The 17,949-nt window shown below is 36.0% G+C and overlaps 1 protein-coding gene across 1 annotated transcript; it reads right to left on the reverse strand.

The window, feature by feature from the left end:
- Nucleotides 1-3,027: 3,027 nt before the first annotated feature.
- Nucleotides 3,028-16,064, reverse strand: LOC581588 (kinesin-like protein KIF25). The gene is made up of 16 exons (XM_030994119.1): nucleotides 15,978-16,064; nucleotides 14,689-14,754; nucleotides 13,673-13,795; nucleotides 12,759-12,900; nucleotides 12,092-12,195; nucleotides 11,371-11,456; nucleotides 10,467-10,509; nucleotides 10,031-10,098; nucleotides 9,282-9,356; nucleotides 8,805-8,963; nucleotides 7,943-8,104; nucleotides 7,162-7,311; nucleotides 5,756-5,871; nucleotides 5,163-5,318; nucleotides 3,716-3,862; nucleotides 3,028-3,116 (listed from the first exon to the last, which is right to left on the reverse strand). The coding sequence occupies exons 1-16, from the start codon at nucleotides 16,044-16,046 to the stop codon at nucleotides 3,028-3,030; spliced, it is 1,755 nt and encodes a 584-aa protein (XP_030849979.1). The 5' UTR covers nucleotides 16,047-16,064.
- Nucleotides 16,065-17,949: the final 1,885 nt, after the last annotated feature.

The following is a 17,949-nucleotide window of genomic DNA, read 5'->3' on the forward strand; positions in this document are numbered from 1 at the left end:
CAAAGGGATATGGGGGTAAGATCCATCTAATGGCATGTATGTACATTCATTGTGGGGAAACTAGCCTATTCAAAAAAATTAATATTTTCCTCAAAAATGCTGAACCACCCTTACCCTTACCATTTCGCCCTGAAATTTGTGTTTATTCAAATTATCACAATATTTGCACTACGCCCCTTTCAAAGGGATATGGGGGTCAGGATCCATCAAATGGCATGTATGGACATTCATTGTGGGGAAACTAACCTATTAAAAAAAAAAATATTTTCCTCCAAAATTCTGAACCACCCCGGCCCTTACAATTTCGGCCCGAAAGTTGTGATAATTCAAACTTTTACAATATTTGCCCCTACACCCCTTTCAAAGGGATATGGGGGTCAGGATCCATCTAATGGCATGTATGTACATTCATTGTGGGGAAACTAGCCTATTCAAAAAAATTAATATTTTCCTCAAAAATGCTGAACCACCCCGGCCCTTACAATTTCGGCCCGAAAGTTGTGATAATTCAAATTTTTACAATATTTGCCACTACGCCCCTTTCAAAGGGATATGGGGGTCAGAATCCATTTAATTGCATGTAGGTACATTCATTGTGGGGAAACTAGCCTATTAAAAAAAATATATATTTTCCTCCAAAATCCTGAACCACCCCGGCCCTTACCATTTCGGCCTGAAATCGGTGTTTATTAAAATTATCACAATATTTGCCCCTTCGCCCCTTTCAAAGGGATATGGGGGTTAAGATCCATCTAATGGCATGTATGTACATTCATTGTGGGGAAACTAGCCTATTCAAAAAAATTAATATTTTCCTCAAAAATGCTGAACCACCCTTACCCTTACCATTTCGCCCTGAAATTGGTGTTTATTCAAATTATCACAATATTTGCCCCTACGCCCCTTTCAAAGGGATATGGGGGTCAGAATTCATTTAATTGCATGTAGGTACATTCATTGTGGGGAAACTAGCCTATTAAAAAAAATTAATATTTTCCTCCAAAATGCTGAACCACCCCGGCCCTTACAATTTCGGCACGAAAGTTGTGATAATTCAAATTTTTACAATATTTGTCCCTACGCCCCTTTCAAAGGGATATGGGGGTCAGGATCCATCTAATGGCATGTATGTACATTCATTGTGGGGAAACTAGCCTATTAAAAAAAAAAAAAAATTTCCTTCAAAATGCTGAACCACCTCGGCCCTTACAATTTCGGCCCGAAAGTTGTGATAATTCAAATTTTTACAATATTTGCCACTACGCCCCTTTCAAAGGGATATGGGGGTCAGAATCCATTTAATTGCATGTAGGTACATTCATTGTGGGGAAACTAGCCTATTAAAAAAAAATATATTTTCCTCCAAAATCCTGAACCACCCCGGCCCTTACCATTTCGGCCTGAAATTGGTGTTTATTCAAATTATCACAATATTTGCCCCTACGCCCCTTTCAAAGGGATATGGGGGTCAGGATCCATCTAATGGCATGTATGGACATTCATTGTGGGGAAACTAACCTATTAAAAAAAAAAAATATTTTCCTCCAAAATTCTGAACCACCCCGGCCCTTACAATTTCGGCCCGAAAGTTGTGATAATTCAAATTTGTACAATATTTGCCACTACGCCCCTTTCAAAGGGATATGGGGGTCAGAATCCATTTAATTGCATGTAGGTACATTCATTGTGGGGAAACTAGCCTATTAAAAAAAAATATATTTTCCTCCAAAATCCTGAACCACCCCGGCCCTTACAATTTCGGCCCGAAAGTTGTGATAATTCAAACTTTTACAATATTTGCCCCTACACCCCTTTCAAAGGGATATGGGGGTCAGGATCCATCTAATGGCATGTATGTACATTATTGTGGGGAAACTAGCCCATTAAAAAACTAGATGGAACTTTGACTGCGCGCAGTCGAAAATGATGCCTCCGTCATAGAGCAAGTTTACAAACCAAAACAGATTTTTTTTTTCAAATCAAGTTTCATTGAAATCCATTAACAGGTTCTCAGAATATTGTTATTACAAGCAATTTCTCATATACATATATGACCCTTTGATCTTTGACCTCATGGCCCTAAAATCTACTCAGTTCATTGGCTCTGCAAGATGTCCTGAGTTAAAGAGTAATCCAGCTGTCAGTTCTAATGAGAATGCGATTACAAGCTGTTTTTGCATACATAATGAGCCCTGTGACCTTTGACCTCGTGACCCCAAAATCTATTCAGTTCATCGGCTCTGCAAGATACATACATGACCAAAGTTTGGCAGAAATCCATCAATCGGTTCTTGAGATAACGCGATCACGAGCTGTTTTTGCATACATAATGAGCCCTGTGACCTTTGACCTTTGACCTCGTGACCCCAAAATCTAATCAGTTCATCGGCTCTGCAAGATACATACATGACCAAAGTTTGGCGGGAATCCATCAATTGGTTCTTGAGATAACGCGATCACGAGCTGTTTTTGCATACATAATGAGCCCTGTGACCTTTGACCTTTGACCTCGTGACCCCAAAATCTAATCAGTTCATCGGCTCTGCAAGATACATACATGACCAAAGTTTGGCAGGAATCCATCAATCGGTTCTTCAGATAACGCGATCACGAGAACGGGACGTACGGACGGACGGACGGACAACCCGAAAACATAATGCCTCCGGCTACTTCGTAACGGAGGCATAAAAATATTCAAATCTGATACCAACTAAATTTAAACTTAATGAAAACTGCTCATGAACAGATGACTTTTCAGTCTGTTTTAGAATTGGTCAACTGTGATTGCCTCCTTAACAACATCAGGTATTCTGTTCCATATGTAGTCAAGTCTTTCATGAACCATACATGTACATATATACAGGATGTCTTTGGCATAAATGTTATCATTATTATTTTGCTCCTCAATTCAAATTCATTCAATTCATTCACAATGAAAGAGGAGTCTTGACAATCTTTCAAAACCATAAATATCTCTATTTTCATCATGTAAAATTAAAACTTCTTGAGTTTCAGATAAAATAAGTATCACAGTTGGAATGCCATCTCACCTGGTATGCTATGCCTCTGTCCTTGTCTTCCTCTGGCTCCTATGGCAGGGGATTGGTCTCCCGCACCTATACACAAAAAAGAAAAATAAAGGTAAAGGAAATCTTGAGTACTTCAAGTGATATACATATAACTTCACTCTGAGAAAAATTTGCTCAAAGTGCTTCTGAATTATCTATTCTTCAAAAGTGGACTGTTTAGACCAGCACAATATAAACAAACTAACAAACGGGCCCTCTGTGGATCTGTCAAACTCATACCTCAGTCACACTTCCAAACCCACTCTAGCGGCCTTCGATAGCTACAAGGTTGTAGGCCATTTGGGGTTGCCCATCCAATTGATTGCACTTTTTTAGTTTGGTCTATTCACTATGAATACGACGGACAAAATATACAGTTCCTCAGGTAGACAAAGGAACATCCCTTCACTGCTATTATGTAAAAAGGTGAATATGCATGTGACACCTGTTCTACACATTTTTACATAATAGCAGTGAAGGGATGTTCCTTTGTGTACCTGAGGAACTGTATATTCCTTTGTGTACCTGAGGAACTGTATATTTTGTCCGCTTTCTTTGTCAGTCATGTTCATAGTGATTGTCATTTTGGTGCGACAAGTTTATCAAAATTAAACTGCTCATTTCACTCAAATGCCTTCTTCACTTACCTGCATGAGTTGCCACATGTCTCTTTTTGATTGGTCCTCTCTGGATCTGTCTAGCTCTAGATCCAAAGCCCAAGCACTGCAGAGTCTCTGTTAGGAAACGATGGGTTGGAGATACACAGCATACCACCAGGAGCTTAGCATCTCCACCTGTATGAGTGAATAATGGCTTAGTGGTTAATAGGGTAGTAGACTTCAAACCACAAGATCATGGGTTGGTAATCTAGGGTAGGGGTCTTAGAAGTAACAGATCGTTGGTCAGACACACAGAGCATAATTCAAGGTGCTTGGCATCTCCACCTGTATGAGCGGATAATGGCATAGTGGAAATGGTAGGGGTCTTGGAACTATACGGTCATGTGTGTAATTGGATTTTTACAGGCATGTATCAATCAGATATGATTGTCAACGTCTGAATCGACTGAATCCTTTATTGTCATTCTTTAAGATCATACAGTTTCTGGTAGGTTATCACCACAGCTCTCTTTCTCTCTCTTTATTTTATTTGGGGAGGGGGCAGAGGAGACTAATTAGCTTTCTCTCCAGGTACTACAGCATATACTTGTAAAATCACATGAATAATGACAATTACCTTACTTTATAAAATATATCTCTACATGCAACATTAATTTCTTTGATTTTTTCCAAAAATCTCCTGACCAACAAGTACCCTGGACAGCATAATGCTCTCTTAACAAGGGAATCGCTATTAAGGCTGCAGTCGCTCAGTTTTCAAACTTAATACTGGAAATGCAAGCCAAGGGACAATGGCATTGTTTGCACCTGGCTAACAGCATTTAAAGACTTTAACATTCCTGCCAACATTTGAAAATGAGAATTAAGAATTTTTAGCATGGTATGTCTTCGAAAATAAGAAATCTGTACCCTTAACATGTTCGCACATGCAGCGGCAGTGTAACTGGCAATACGCGGTAAATCTGTGCAAAAAAGCGAATAAAAATTCGCTGCTCAATCATGCAGCCCTTCAATGCACGCAATACGTGAACTCTCACATCGCGGCATATGATAAAACAAGCTTAATTTGGCTTAAGCAATACAAAAAAAAAAAAAAAAAAAAAATCAACATTTTGAAAATCCGGGATATTCCGCATTTTGAGGTCCTAAAAATCCAGAAAAACGGGATATTCCGGATTATTCCGGAGGTTGGCAGGTATGCTTTCAAAAGGTATGCTTAATACCAAAAGGAGCTAAATCCATTTATGTAAATTCTGAGAAAAAAGAAATTGTTTACCATATTTGTACAGGCCTCTATGGAAAAGTAATATTAGAAGGGGCATTTTTTCAAAATTGCTCCAAAAATTTAGATAAATAATTTTGTTGAAAGATAGGTCCTTATAAAGTGAGCAATGTTCTGATATCAATAAGTCACTTTTCATCGAAGGTGGATTTAGCTCTTTTTGGAAATAAGCTCTTCATTTGTTGAACATACCTATAGAGTCTTTCATAAGGTGTGTGAGTCTTGAGTTCCTGTAAGGCACATGACCTCTGCCCTCGGCCAAAGCTCCTAAGACATCAGCCAACGCAGACAAGCTTCTGTTGATGTGAGATGTTTCTCGCAGTGCTGACCCTGTCACACCAGACATACCTGCAAGAGATGCAGTAGACATGCAGGATAGCGTCTACGGTCTACCACTTTCAATATTAAGTCACGAATTAAATTGGAGAAGATCCAATGCAAATGCATTTTAAAGGGGAGAAATCACTAAAAATTATTTTCTGTTTGTCTGGGATCCATGCCATTGTTTTATTCAAAATATCAACTTCGAATATATGTAAAGAGAAATTGAGAGATCATAATTTTGGTGATTGGTTCATGAACTTTGAAGTAAACTGTCCAAAAGGGATTGACACTTCAGATTAAATCATGGTAATTCCTGTAGATCCTTCCACATTCACTGTTAGCTAGATCTACTAGCTATTAATTCTGAATGTGTTTCCTTTGCCATGAATAAGAAAATTAAAATGTGGACAAATTCTTAAATAAAATCGCATCAAGATATGGAGATTTGTACAGATCCTTACCAACACATTCACTGCCAGCTAGGTCGACCAGCTGTAGCTTAGTTCTGATAACCTCGTGCTCATCTCTCAAAGACGATGAACGAGACGGAGATTGACTTCTAGCCCTGGTTGAAGGCCTGCAGGGAAACAGAAGACAACAATGAGGATAAGAATAAAACCACAAGCAGGTTATGTGGAGAGTAGAATGCCAAGCATACACTCTGCCAATATGAAATGGAGAAGATGGAAACTTATGTTTTTATACATGCAGCAAACTTTTAGAAATTTGTGAAACAATTTATTACAGCTAGGAAACAGTATTTACATTTTTTTCCCTTCATGGTGAAAGTATTCAATGTCATGTGAGCCATCCGTGGCCAATAGTTGCACTGGAATTTTTTTAATGTGGGATATCAAACAAACTAATAAACAATTGAACAAGTTTTCTCTTTAAACACGTCTACAGATAACTCCACTTCTCAGATCTCATCAATGTTTATGTGCAAAGAGATACAGTTAACAACTAAACTAAATTATTCATACCCTTACAACATTTTTTAATGTTGAGGTATGTGAAATTTTGATTGGAGCTTACATCTAAAAGTATTCAACAGAAACCCTAATTCAACTAGTCCATCTTTCATTCTTAAGGAACGAAGAACACAAAAACCATCAAATTTACAAGGGGTATGAATAATTCAGTTGTTTACTGTATAATTTCATCACTTCTCACAAACACTGTGCTAGAGGATTAGGACCCATTCACAAAGCCAATGACATATGACAAAATCAGTGGCAAATCTGCTGATAACCGATCGGAAGCAAGGATTTAACTAGCTTATAACAAAAACTGTCATTTTTCACTGATGACAACTTTTGTGAAAAAGGGCCCAGAAGTGACACTTTGCCCGTTTCCACCATCAACCTGCAAACCGCACCATCTCTCTCTTTTAAAACCTTTTCTACCATAAATCCTTACATTTATTTAACATCATTTCTCCCTGCTACTCATCAGAATATATACTCCTTTGGATAGGCTGTACAATTTTTTTTTTTTTTTTTAATTGTTAACATAAATTCTTTCATTTTGTTAATATCATGCCTATAGAGTGGTTGAGTGTGACGTCATCAAAAACTTTTTTTAGAGTTTCCAAATTTGAACTTCATTTTTCGAAAGAGCAAAAAAAATAATGTCCAAATGTTGAAAAAAAACAATTGAATATGTTCAGTATTGGCTGAGATATGACCATCCTAATAAATAGGTTTCAATAGGAAATCAATGTTCAATTGGTTTTTGACATTTGGAAAGTATTTTTGATGCTCTTTCAGAAAATGGAAGTTTAAATTGAAAAATTCTAAAAATATATTTTTATGGCGTCACAGCTTCGGTACTCTATAGGCATATAAATACATGTCTACAGAATTACTTGTGAGATGGAGACTGGATGAGAGTGACAGTCAAGGTAACAACGAGATGTGAACGACTGGAGTGGGCGTGAACCTGGGTCGCATCCTCATGGCGATAGGTCATTCCATGGCGGACAAGGTCAACGATCTCTACAGCGGTCGTTACAGCTCTACAAGAAAAAAAAGAAAGAACCAAGGAATGATAGAATTGAGTCAACTTCAGATGCAGTTTTGAGTGATTTAGAAAATAATTCATTCCATTCACAGCTTCAAAATAAGGTTAAGGAAACTACAAATTGTAGTGTAAGTCAGCCAAAGTACCAGATTATTTTGAAATCATGCTTAAAATCATGAATTTGACTTTCATGTCTAGTATCATTCGATATCCTACAAACCTTTCCTGAGTCGTTGTACATGTATTATAAGATTTAACTCTTGACCTCCTAAAAGTTTTAGACAAGAGAGTGACTGCCAGCCACTATTCCTTTAAAAATGGAACATTTACATGTATCTAGCTTGTAAAGGCTGGTCAGAAAGCAAGGATAACGATAATGATAATGAACAATGTCCAATGTTTTATTAATTTATTTATTTATTATAGTTTCATTTCAACAGGGTGGTCTCATTTCAAGTCCATTTCTGGACCTGCTCTCCCAGAGAGCCCTGCAAATTATATTGGATCAAAGGAATTAAGTGATGAAGGGTCATTAGCATAAATAAGTGATTTGGACTATGATATCTTTTTTTTTGGTGCTACTTCTGTCCCTCGATAAGATCTAAATCATGGCTGTGAAGACTGACCTCTGAGTTAAAGAAGTGACCTCCATTGACCCGTCATCCCCTGTGAAGATGTCATGACGAGATGTGGCTGGATTCAAGGTCAAAAGGTCACGGATCTCATTATTGTAGACTTCAACAACAGACACTTCCACGGTGTGTGTGTTGGGCTTTTCTCTCAGCAACCTATCAAAACACACACAAAAGAAATTCTCATTCTGTAAAGGCTTGACTTTAAAGTTGTAACATGAAGTAGTTTACAGAATATGAACCTTTTACTTAAAAAGAAATCAACAAATCATGAGTGACTATGCATTCTCAGTTTAACACACTATGCACAGAGTTAACCGGTTGACTATAGGAACCTGGTGGCAACTGTATTAAAACTATGGGAATGAATGAATCCAGTAGTCAATGGGTTCATAATCTTGATCAAGCTTGGCACCAATGGCAAACACCAAACACCAATGCCCTACACAGTGATTGCCAACATGTGAGAGACAGTAATCAATATAAAGTCATTATATATAAAGTCTTAGAACTTGCTTATATACGCACAAATATTTGCTGTACAATGTGACAATGAATCTAACACACTTGTATCTCTCTTCTACATTTATCTAAAATAAACCGATTGGCACATCTTCCAAAGGTGCAAATCAACAGCTTTGATTATCAGCAACTGTTTCTAAGTCTTAGATGTGTTGTGTTGTAACTTAAGTTATACTTTGAAGGCCTATGTTATATCAAAATACTTTGTGCTTGCATTCATTTGTATCAAGCGCTATATAAAAATTAAATATTAATATTATTATTTTGATAATGATAAAGCCTGGTATTCCTTGAATTATAACTGAAAGAAAAAAATGTTTCTCCAAACGCTAACCTGAATAATTCCCTGGCAGCCCTCGGTACTACTCCATCTTCCTCACTCTCATCCAGAATGGTTCTCGTCTGAGTCAGTCCTTGAGTATAGCGCCCTCCCAGCATAGTGTGCGTCTTCCCGCTACCCGTCTGACCATAGGCCATGATGCACACATTATACCTGGGGGGTGTTTCACAAAGATCCCAAGTCAAACTTAACTCAAAGTAGGACTTAAATATTACGGAGAGCCATTTGTAGCCTTAAATAAATTCCACATCAAGAACACAAAATCTCCTTGATAATAGAAAATATAAATGATTTGAATCAACATTTTAAGCCTTTTAAAACAAATTTTACAAAATATTTTGATACTGTAGATGCTAATGGCTTTCTAAAACGGCATATTATTGATATTAATGTTATCTATGACTTATGTTGATACACAATTCATCTATAATTTTTCACTTTCAACATGGTCTTTAGTAATGATATTCTTACCCATCTAGAAGAGATGTGAGGAGTGGCTTGACTTCATTGAATACTTCATCTTGAGATTCACTCTGGTTGTACACTCTGCAATAAAATGTGATAGAATTATTCTGGGGATAAGCCCTGACACAACTTTACTTCTTTTTTCTCTGTATGTTTATCTCTATATGGATGTATTTCTTTGTATTTTATCATGTTAATCATTTTATACTTTCATGTTTTTAACTGGAACATGGAAAATAAATAAATGAAATGAAATAAAAGATACTTCATTGTTTTACAACATATTATATAACATGGAAAACTTCTTATACTTCACATACATGTACAGAGGACACATAACCATTTTCAGTTTCACTGCTGAAGAGGGTTGAGTCTGAACTCAATCCAAATTGACAGCTACCCACTCAAACCTTTTCAGAAGAAAATATGAAAGAGATATTCTCAAGTACAGAGTAGACCATGATATGGTTATCATGTAGAATTCAAATTGTCTTGCCATGATAGTGTCAACTTCCTGAACTTGTTAAAAGACAATTCATTAAACTACTTCTGGTAATATTTTGAAATACTTCATAGAATTTGGCCAAATACAATCTTTATAATCACAACTGTCGTGTACGACTTTGACTGTAATATGCCTCTCACTGGTCTATTTACTTGCAATAATTCTGACAATGCACGATCACAACTACATACAAGCTATGAGATATGTGCTTTGTGCTTGTATTGTTGAGTCTATATGACTGTGTTCTTACCTTTCAAATTCAAACTGACGACTGGTTTGAGAATGGCCTGGTCTGTTACAATTCACATTTACAGTTTCCTGCAAAAGAATTCAATTTAAAGAATATATTAATGCAAAGAAAATGTTCTATTACCAAAGCCCATGTTCTACATTAAACAGGACAAAAAAAACCCTGTGAATACATGAAATGTTCTGGCCTTTCTAATACAAAACTTCAGTTTTGTTATATACTTCAAAATATAATTCATATACTTCAGTATGAGAAAGATTATAATGCATGAATCATATCAAAGGGAACAAATACAATATACAGTGAATATTACCCATGACTGAATGTCATCATTTTACACAAAACATCATACAAAACTTATAATGATAATAATAATGGTGTCGGTTTGATACACGTATCAATCCTTTAAATTAAGACAACAAAGAGAATGGCTTACATCATCATCAACATGAACCACTTCTTCAGGGCTGTCAAGATGTCTAAAAGAAATGAAAACAGAAGTCAAATATTGAAATCGATTGATTTACTACCTTCTCAGGATGAAGAATTCATTGCTATTTTATCAACATCAAACACAACAAAGTGGAAAAACCAATACCTCTGGAGATCATGAAGTTCAACTACAAACAGCATGCTAACTCTGGAATCTTGAACAGTGAAGTGAAATTTTCTTTAATTTGCATCCAATTTGAGCATGCGTAATCAATATCACTACATAATATAAAACCTACAAAATTCAATCATAAGTATAATATCTATTTATTGAAATCAGAAATATTCTAGTTACCATGTAAACAAAACCTCTTACCACTTCTTACTCAAAGACATTATTCAATTTTTTTTTTGTCAGATAAAGAGAGGGAATGAAAATGATACACCACATATCAAAGTACCGTAGTGAAAAACTATATTGTAAAACACAGTATGCAACGAGCAGGGGTGATAGTGAGCACTAAAAAAAAAAATAGGTTTTTTGTTTTCCTCTGGCACGCCCCCCTTGAGTAAAAAAAAGAAGAAGAGGATTCGCGGGTAAAAAAATGGCATCTAACAACATTTCCCCCTTTCGAGTAAGAAAAATTGGGAAAAAATAGGGCAAAATAGGGAAGAATAGGGATAATACGGGGGAAATCAGGAAAATCAGGATAAAATAGGGAGAAAAAAAAAATCTGGTAAAAAAAAAATTTTTTTTTTTTTTTAAAATCTGGATTTTTTTTTTTTTTTTAAATCGAGAAGAAGAAAAAAAATCGGGGAAAAAATCTGGAAAAAATCAAAAAAATTGGGAAACCCATTTATATCAGGTTTTTATCAGGCCTGGCAACGAGTCCTGAATTGATCATTACCTGCTAGAAGCTGTCTGAGTACCACTGTAATCATACTCAAGAACTGGTCGCACCCGACAGTGAACTCTAATGTTTCCACGCAGCTCCTAAATTCATGCAGGAAAATGTGGAAAAAATAAATTGTTAGGTAACCTGATTTTAAGCATGGATGGGAGTGGTTTACACACAACAACATTTCAAAGTTAACCTACTGACTACTGGAACCAAGTGGCCCCTGTATTAACCCTATGACAATCAATGAATTCAGTATTCAGCAGATTAAAATTAAGAGCACACACAACAACATTTGACCCCTTCTTCAAACTTGTTAAACAGTTTCTTTGTATTAGAAGAAACACCATGACATGTGACTCAGTCTTCCTTTGCCGTTTCATGCCTGTCAAATGCGCACAAAGAGAGTATTAATATTCAGTAGCTGTGGAGATTACATTTTGCATTGATCAATTGATCTTTGTTAAGATCATTTCCTCCCATTCATACACATTTATAATTTTTGCAACTCATTTAAATCAGTTATCTTTTTACTCGAAAATTACCTGCTCATTTTTTATTTAAAAAAAAAAAAAAACTGAAAGTAGCTTTAGCCAAAGCAAAAAAAAAAAATTATTAACAAAAAACTATAAAAAAACAACTTGGGTTTTACAAAATCAAAACACCTCTACCACCCCCCCCCCCAAAAAAAAAAAATCATTAGCCATGTTGATACTGATTGATCACCTACCACTAGAGTATTATGAAGCTCTCTCCTTCTGCGTTTCTCTCTCATGTATTTATCTTGGGCTGATGTCAGCTCACTCTGAAAGGTGCACACTCTACGCTGTAACACTGAAAAATAGAAGATATACAAGCGTGTACAAGTGTGCACTATTAAATGTTCTTTGGCAAGACATTCATCTACATTTTCCAATCTCTACCCAGGTGTTAAATGGGCACCAGTAGGAAGGAGTTCCTTGAATGCTGTGAGCAGACATGGGGTACTGTTGGAGTGCCTTAAGCACCTTACTCGGTGGATATTTATGTAAATATCAAATATTATATTATTATTACGTCTACAAAGGGCAGACAGACCATGAACACAGATAGGTAAGTTATGAACACAAAAGAAAAACAATATGAATTTCAAGGGAAATCATTAAAACTATCAATATTTAAAAGAAAAATTAATGTACAGATGAGTCTGCCATCTCTCTATGTTTTCTACAGCTTTTCGGAAATGCATGAGGAAACCACAGTGAAATGTTTGCCACAAAAATCATTTTGACGTGGCGAAAAACATTTAAATATGTTTTTGCTTTTTATTTTACATTGCTGCCAATAACACATGTAATTCAACATCATGTAATTTTTATTGTATAACAATAATTTCAAAAGGCTTCTTCAAAACTTACAGTTGAAATCAACACTTTCAGTATACAACGATTGCTTCAATCTCTCAGCTTCTGATAAAGCCCAGTCTTCAACACTCTGAGTTACTCTCGTTGGCATGGTAACCATTGCAGACCTCAACGACCTTAGGTCATCTTTGGCTTCCTGGTGATTGAAATATATTTTGTAATTAAAAAATTGTCAGTAAATGAAATTCTGAGTCATTGTTTTCCTGTAAAGAAGATATCATACATAGGCTAGGCATGATGTGGGAAACATATAATTTAATTTTTCACTATTCTTTTTTTCTTCTCCCTAAGCCTGTCTGCACTAGTTTGGCCAGGGGGGAGTAGACCTCCCTGCAAGGTCACTGACAGGTTGTTATCTCATCAAATCAGCTCTCAATTAACATAAGAAAAAAAGTATCTTAGGGGGCCAACAGGCACCGATTAGGAATTGTTTGCTATAAAGAGGCCGCAAGTAGCTATAAGTATTGCAGTGGGGCTTTAAAAGAAATGACCAAATAACCAAAAAAAAAATTCCTTAGAGTTCTTGAGGTATAGTTGATACAAAAACTTAAAATCCTACAAAATATATGATACATGTAGATTACTATGACCTTTCACCTAATGGATCTAAAATCTGAATGGCTAATGATTGTGTTACTTTCCAGTTTGAGTTTAAAGTTCACATAGCTTGCTGAATTCAAATGCCACATTACCTCAAGCTGGAGTTTATGGAAAATATATATTATACCAAAATCAAATCATGTCCAACAGTTAAATTCAAAAGTAATTTGGAAAATTGTAAACATATCACATATGTACTAATTGGCCGTCTACAAAAACATTTGTCTCTTATCATTCCATAGAGTATGCCAATTACATAAATACTGATGCTGTACTGAACATGAAATTTGATATGGAGGCAAAGATACCTTGATTTGTTTAAGAATTCCTCCTAGATCATCTGATTTCATACTATCTCTCTGCTTTGCAGTGCTAAGTGATGCTTCCATGCATGATGAATAATTCCTTTCCTTCTCAATCTCTGTCTGAAGCTGAAAATATATATATATTTTTAAGACCAACAGGTGACAGTATTTAATCCATTGAGCTAGATCCAACAAGTCAAAATGTCTTACATATATTTATAAATCATACATTAATTATTGGACCTCAAAAAATTATTATTTTAACTATTTGATTGCCAATTGAAAGTTGGCATAATCATAGATTAACTATAAAAATTGATTTAAACTGAATTACTTGTTTTTTTCCATGTAATCAAAACTGTCACTGGCTTTACATGTACACAATACACATACAGTGTAGCCTACTTGCTTTAGTAGGTGACTAGGCGTACAAATTTAATGTATATTCAATAAAGGTTTGATAAAATGGAATATGTTCCTCATACATGTAATGTATAATCTTATCTTTAGACAAAATTATTAGACATTGTTTTGTGTATGTTCAAATAGACGCTTTATCACTTTGTAGCTTTAACCAATAACTAAAATTAGTTTAAATTTTCACACAAATATCAACTAGAATTATGAGAAATAAATGAATCTACACAGAAAAGATTCATACTGAATTATGCAGCCAAAATAGTTCATGAATTCTTCATCATTTATAACTTTTCAAAATAAATGGTTTGATGAAAGTAGGAAAGCATGAAACAAGAAACATTTATATTCATTTCTGTTTATAGGTAGACTTAGTGACAGCTGCTATATGCAGCCTTGTCTATTTAATATTTGCCTAAAACTTTAGTTAATTACATTCAGAAAACCGCAGTTAGAAACTTAAAATGTTACGTTAATTGAAAGTTAGTTAAATTGATTAGTTAGTGTACATATATAGCACTACTCCAGTAGAAGGAAAAAAGATGTAGAAATGCTTTCAATTTACCCTAGATTCCTCTCAAAAAACAAAAATCTTTCCTTACCTGAGCGAGTTTGAGATGAAGAATTGCATTTTCAGTTTCAAGAGATACAATCCTCTCCTCTTTCTCCTGAAAACATGGGGAAATAAAACAGAATGTCAATACTGATGCCCAACTTTGCCAATGCATCCAGTGCCTACAGTTTTGAAAATGGTCTTGGTATGCAAGTACCGGTACTGGAAAAGTGAACCTGTCAAGTATTATTTGCATGCTGTCCTACCTAGTCTGGAAGACCTGGAATAATTGTCGCAGAAGGGTAAACAGGCCCCAAGTTCACATAAGTCCCCCAGATTCTAACTTTGAACCCCTAGACTACAACTTAATATTTAACAGGGCGTCTATAAAGCACGGAATGAGTCCCAACATTTTCTCTTCTAGGGCATCTTCCAGGCTAGTCCCATCCTGTCATGATGGAACTGAATATAGAGGCTTATTTAATATTAAAGCCGGCCTTCAGAAGTTTCCATAACTATCCAGGCATAGGCCTAGAACTTAAGTAATTACTTTGAATATTTGAAATGATTCAATCATATAAATGCATGAAAAAGAGAAAACAATGCACATGTGAAAATATACAAACATGATTTTGTCTAAAATTAAATTAAAAACAAAGTCACACTGTTACCCAGCTCTCTTCTCCTCCCTTCTCAATTATGTGATGATCTAAATACTGCAACACTAGATCTAATTTTTATCTACAAGATTCATGTAAACCGTACCTCATCTCTTTCCTCTCAATAATTATGAATTGGCCTGCCTATAGACACATCTACTTGCAACATCCTGTTGCTGATCTCCGACAAAAGCGGAGGGAGAAGAAGAAGAAGAAGAAGAAGAAGAAGAAGAAGAAGATGACATGAGTCAAGAACACTAACAACAGTAACACAGTCACAGGTGAAAGATTGTTATTTTAAGACTCTACACTACTACACCACTCTGAGCACTGCATGCTTTTTACCTTTCCACAATTATAAAATTAGTTAATAGAAACGTGGTCGGAAATTTGCGGAAATTATGCGGAAATTATAGACCCTTTTAAGGCAGGTCGAAAATGGGTGGACTTGAGCTAGATCAGAGATGGAACCAGCGGCAGCGTCGCCTCATAGCGCGCGCTAGGCCTCAGCCCATGGGAGCGGCAGGCGTTGCAGCATGCCGTTGGCACGGGCGTGGGAAGGCGCTGGAACAGATGAGGCTTCGCTGAGCCAATTTCACATCTCTGATCTCACATACATCATACATGTATGGGTAAACGCAAATGTTGAAGAAAAAATCAAATATTTCCAAATGTTTACCCTTAACTTTTTCTTGCACTGCTTCACTTGCTCTGGAATGAAGTGTCTTGAATCAAATTCTAACGGCATCTTTCAACTACTGACCCACAAGCCATTCGTTTCACACAACAAACAAATCAGCGACAGACTGTTTATGGTACGCCAAAAGGGCAAAACGAGATGATGAGATAAATATTATTATGATTTAATTCAATTCAATTAAATTCAAGACTTTATTCCAGACTCAGCTGCAAGAACTAAACAGAGAGGTCCATATAACATATTTACATGTATATACAAACAATGAACAAGAATAAGAGAGGAACATATTATTTAAAAAATGACATAGATCTGCATGGAGTTATTTACAATATTTAATATCAACTGTTCTATGGAGCTGGCGGCATAAAAGGTATTTCTTTTATAGGTTGCCTGACTTGGCCCATCAATTCCGATCAATTCGCGACAGTTTTTTTTTCTAGTGGACCTCATGTAGCGCCCCCTTAATTACGGGCCTTCTATATAGTTCAGTTAGATCGAGGTGTTGTGGTCTCTTGGAAAAGTCACCCGACTGCAGATCACAAGGTTCAAATCCCCCGACACCAACGTATAATTGGCAAGACGTTAATCTACATTTGCAACTCTCCATCCAGGCGTTAAATGGGTACCGGGTAGGATGCACGAGGCTCAGCTTCAAAGTGAGCGTCTGTAAAAGGGCACCTGGAGTGCTCCCCAGGGAGTGGAGAATGTGCATACATTTTGTGCGGGCAGGCTAGCCTGAATCAGATGAAAGCTAACGCTTACAGACACCACCGATATATTAAGCCCGATTATATGAAGCGGAATATCATTATAAAAGCGGATTATTATTATTATTAGAGAACCTGCCTCTAATTTTGCAGATTAACATAACAATACACATAAAATTTACGAGATATTTACAATATTTACCCTATTCCCACTTCCCTGGGGGTACCAATCTATTTTTAAACGGGGGGGGGGGGGGGTAATACGTGTTGTTTTGTTGGTGGGATTGATTTGTATTTTTTAAATTATTTTTTAGAAATAAAATAATACTGACCTGTATAATTTAAATCTTAGAAAGCGATAGAGAGAGGGGGGGAGGGGAGGGGATAGTGAGAGTCAGATAGAGAGAAGGAGAGGAGGGGGAAGTGAGAGTCATGGAGAGATTCGGAGATATATATATATATATATACAGAGAGAGAGAGAGAGAGAGAGAGAGAGAGAAGGAGAAGGAGAGCCAGAAAAAGATGAGCGAAGAGGACAATACAACCCATAAAACAAATGTCAAGAATGATGAGAAACCCAATCAATATATTTATAATTATTTCTAATATTTTGGCGTGAAAGCCAGATATTATAAATATGTGTTTCCCCCTAATAGACATGTTTTTGTAATGTATTCAACTTTAATGCATAACTCCATAGCAAGCCGTTCATGCCGCTGTTCTCTCATTCTGTACTGGCATCCGTCTCTCAAGGGACGTACAAATCATGGTCACATATTAACAGAATTTACATAATTTGATAGTCCATTATTGAAGGGGAAAATATTATATAAAGATCGTGGGGCTCATACTCCACCCTTCTAAATAATAACTAAGCGTGAATAAAGAGTCGTTGGTGTCATCAGTGTGGTTCAGATCCCGGGGTTCAAATAGTTTACGCGGTGAATAAATGGGAAACTGAAACCCGCATGGTCAAGAAAATACAAAAATACAAAAATTAAAAAAATTAAATTAAAAAAAAAAATTAAAACACGAGTACAATGATCACGGTACAAAAATCATCGTATCATTGGTTATCAGATTTCTGTAATAGACAAATGCACTGTTCATAAGTTCGTTTTTTTTTAAATTATACAGATATGCAATGAATAAAAAAACAAAAATGAATACATAGTATTTCAATTATTATGAATAATTCCTGGAAATAAGAAATACCGGTATCGATGTCAAACTTTAATTGCATA

Source organism: Strongylocentrotus purpuratus, unplaced genomic scaffold (assembly GCF_000002235.5).
Source record: "Strongylocentrotus purpuratus isolate Spur 01 unplaced genomic scaffold, Spur_5.0 spur5_scaffold_21, whole genome shotgun sequence".
Taxonomy (NCBI): domain Eukaryota; kingdom Metazoa; phylum Echinodermata; class Echinoidea; order Camarodonta; family Strongylocentrotidae; genus Strongylocentrotus; species Strongylocentrotus purpuratus.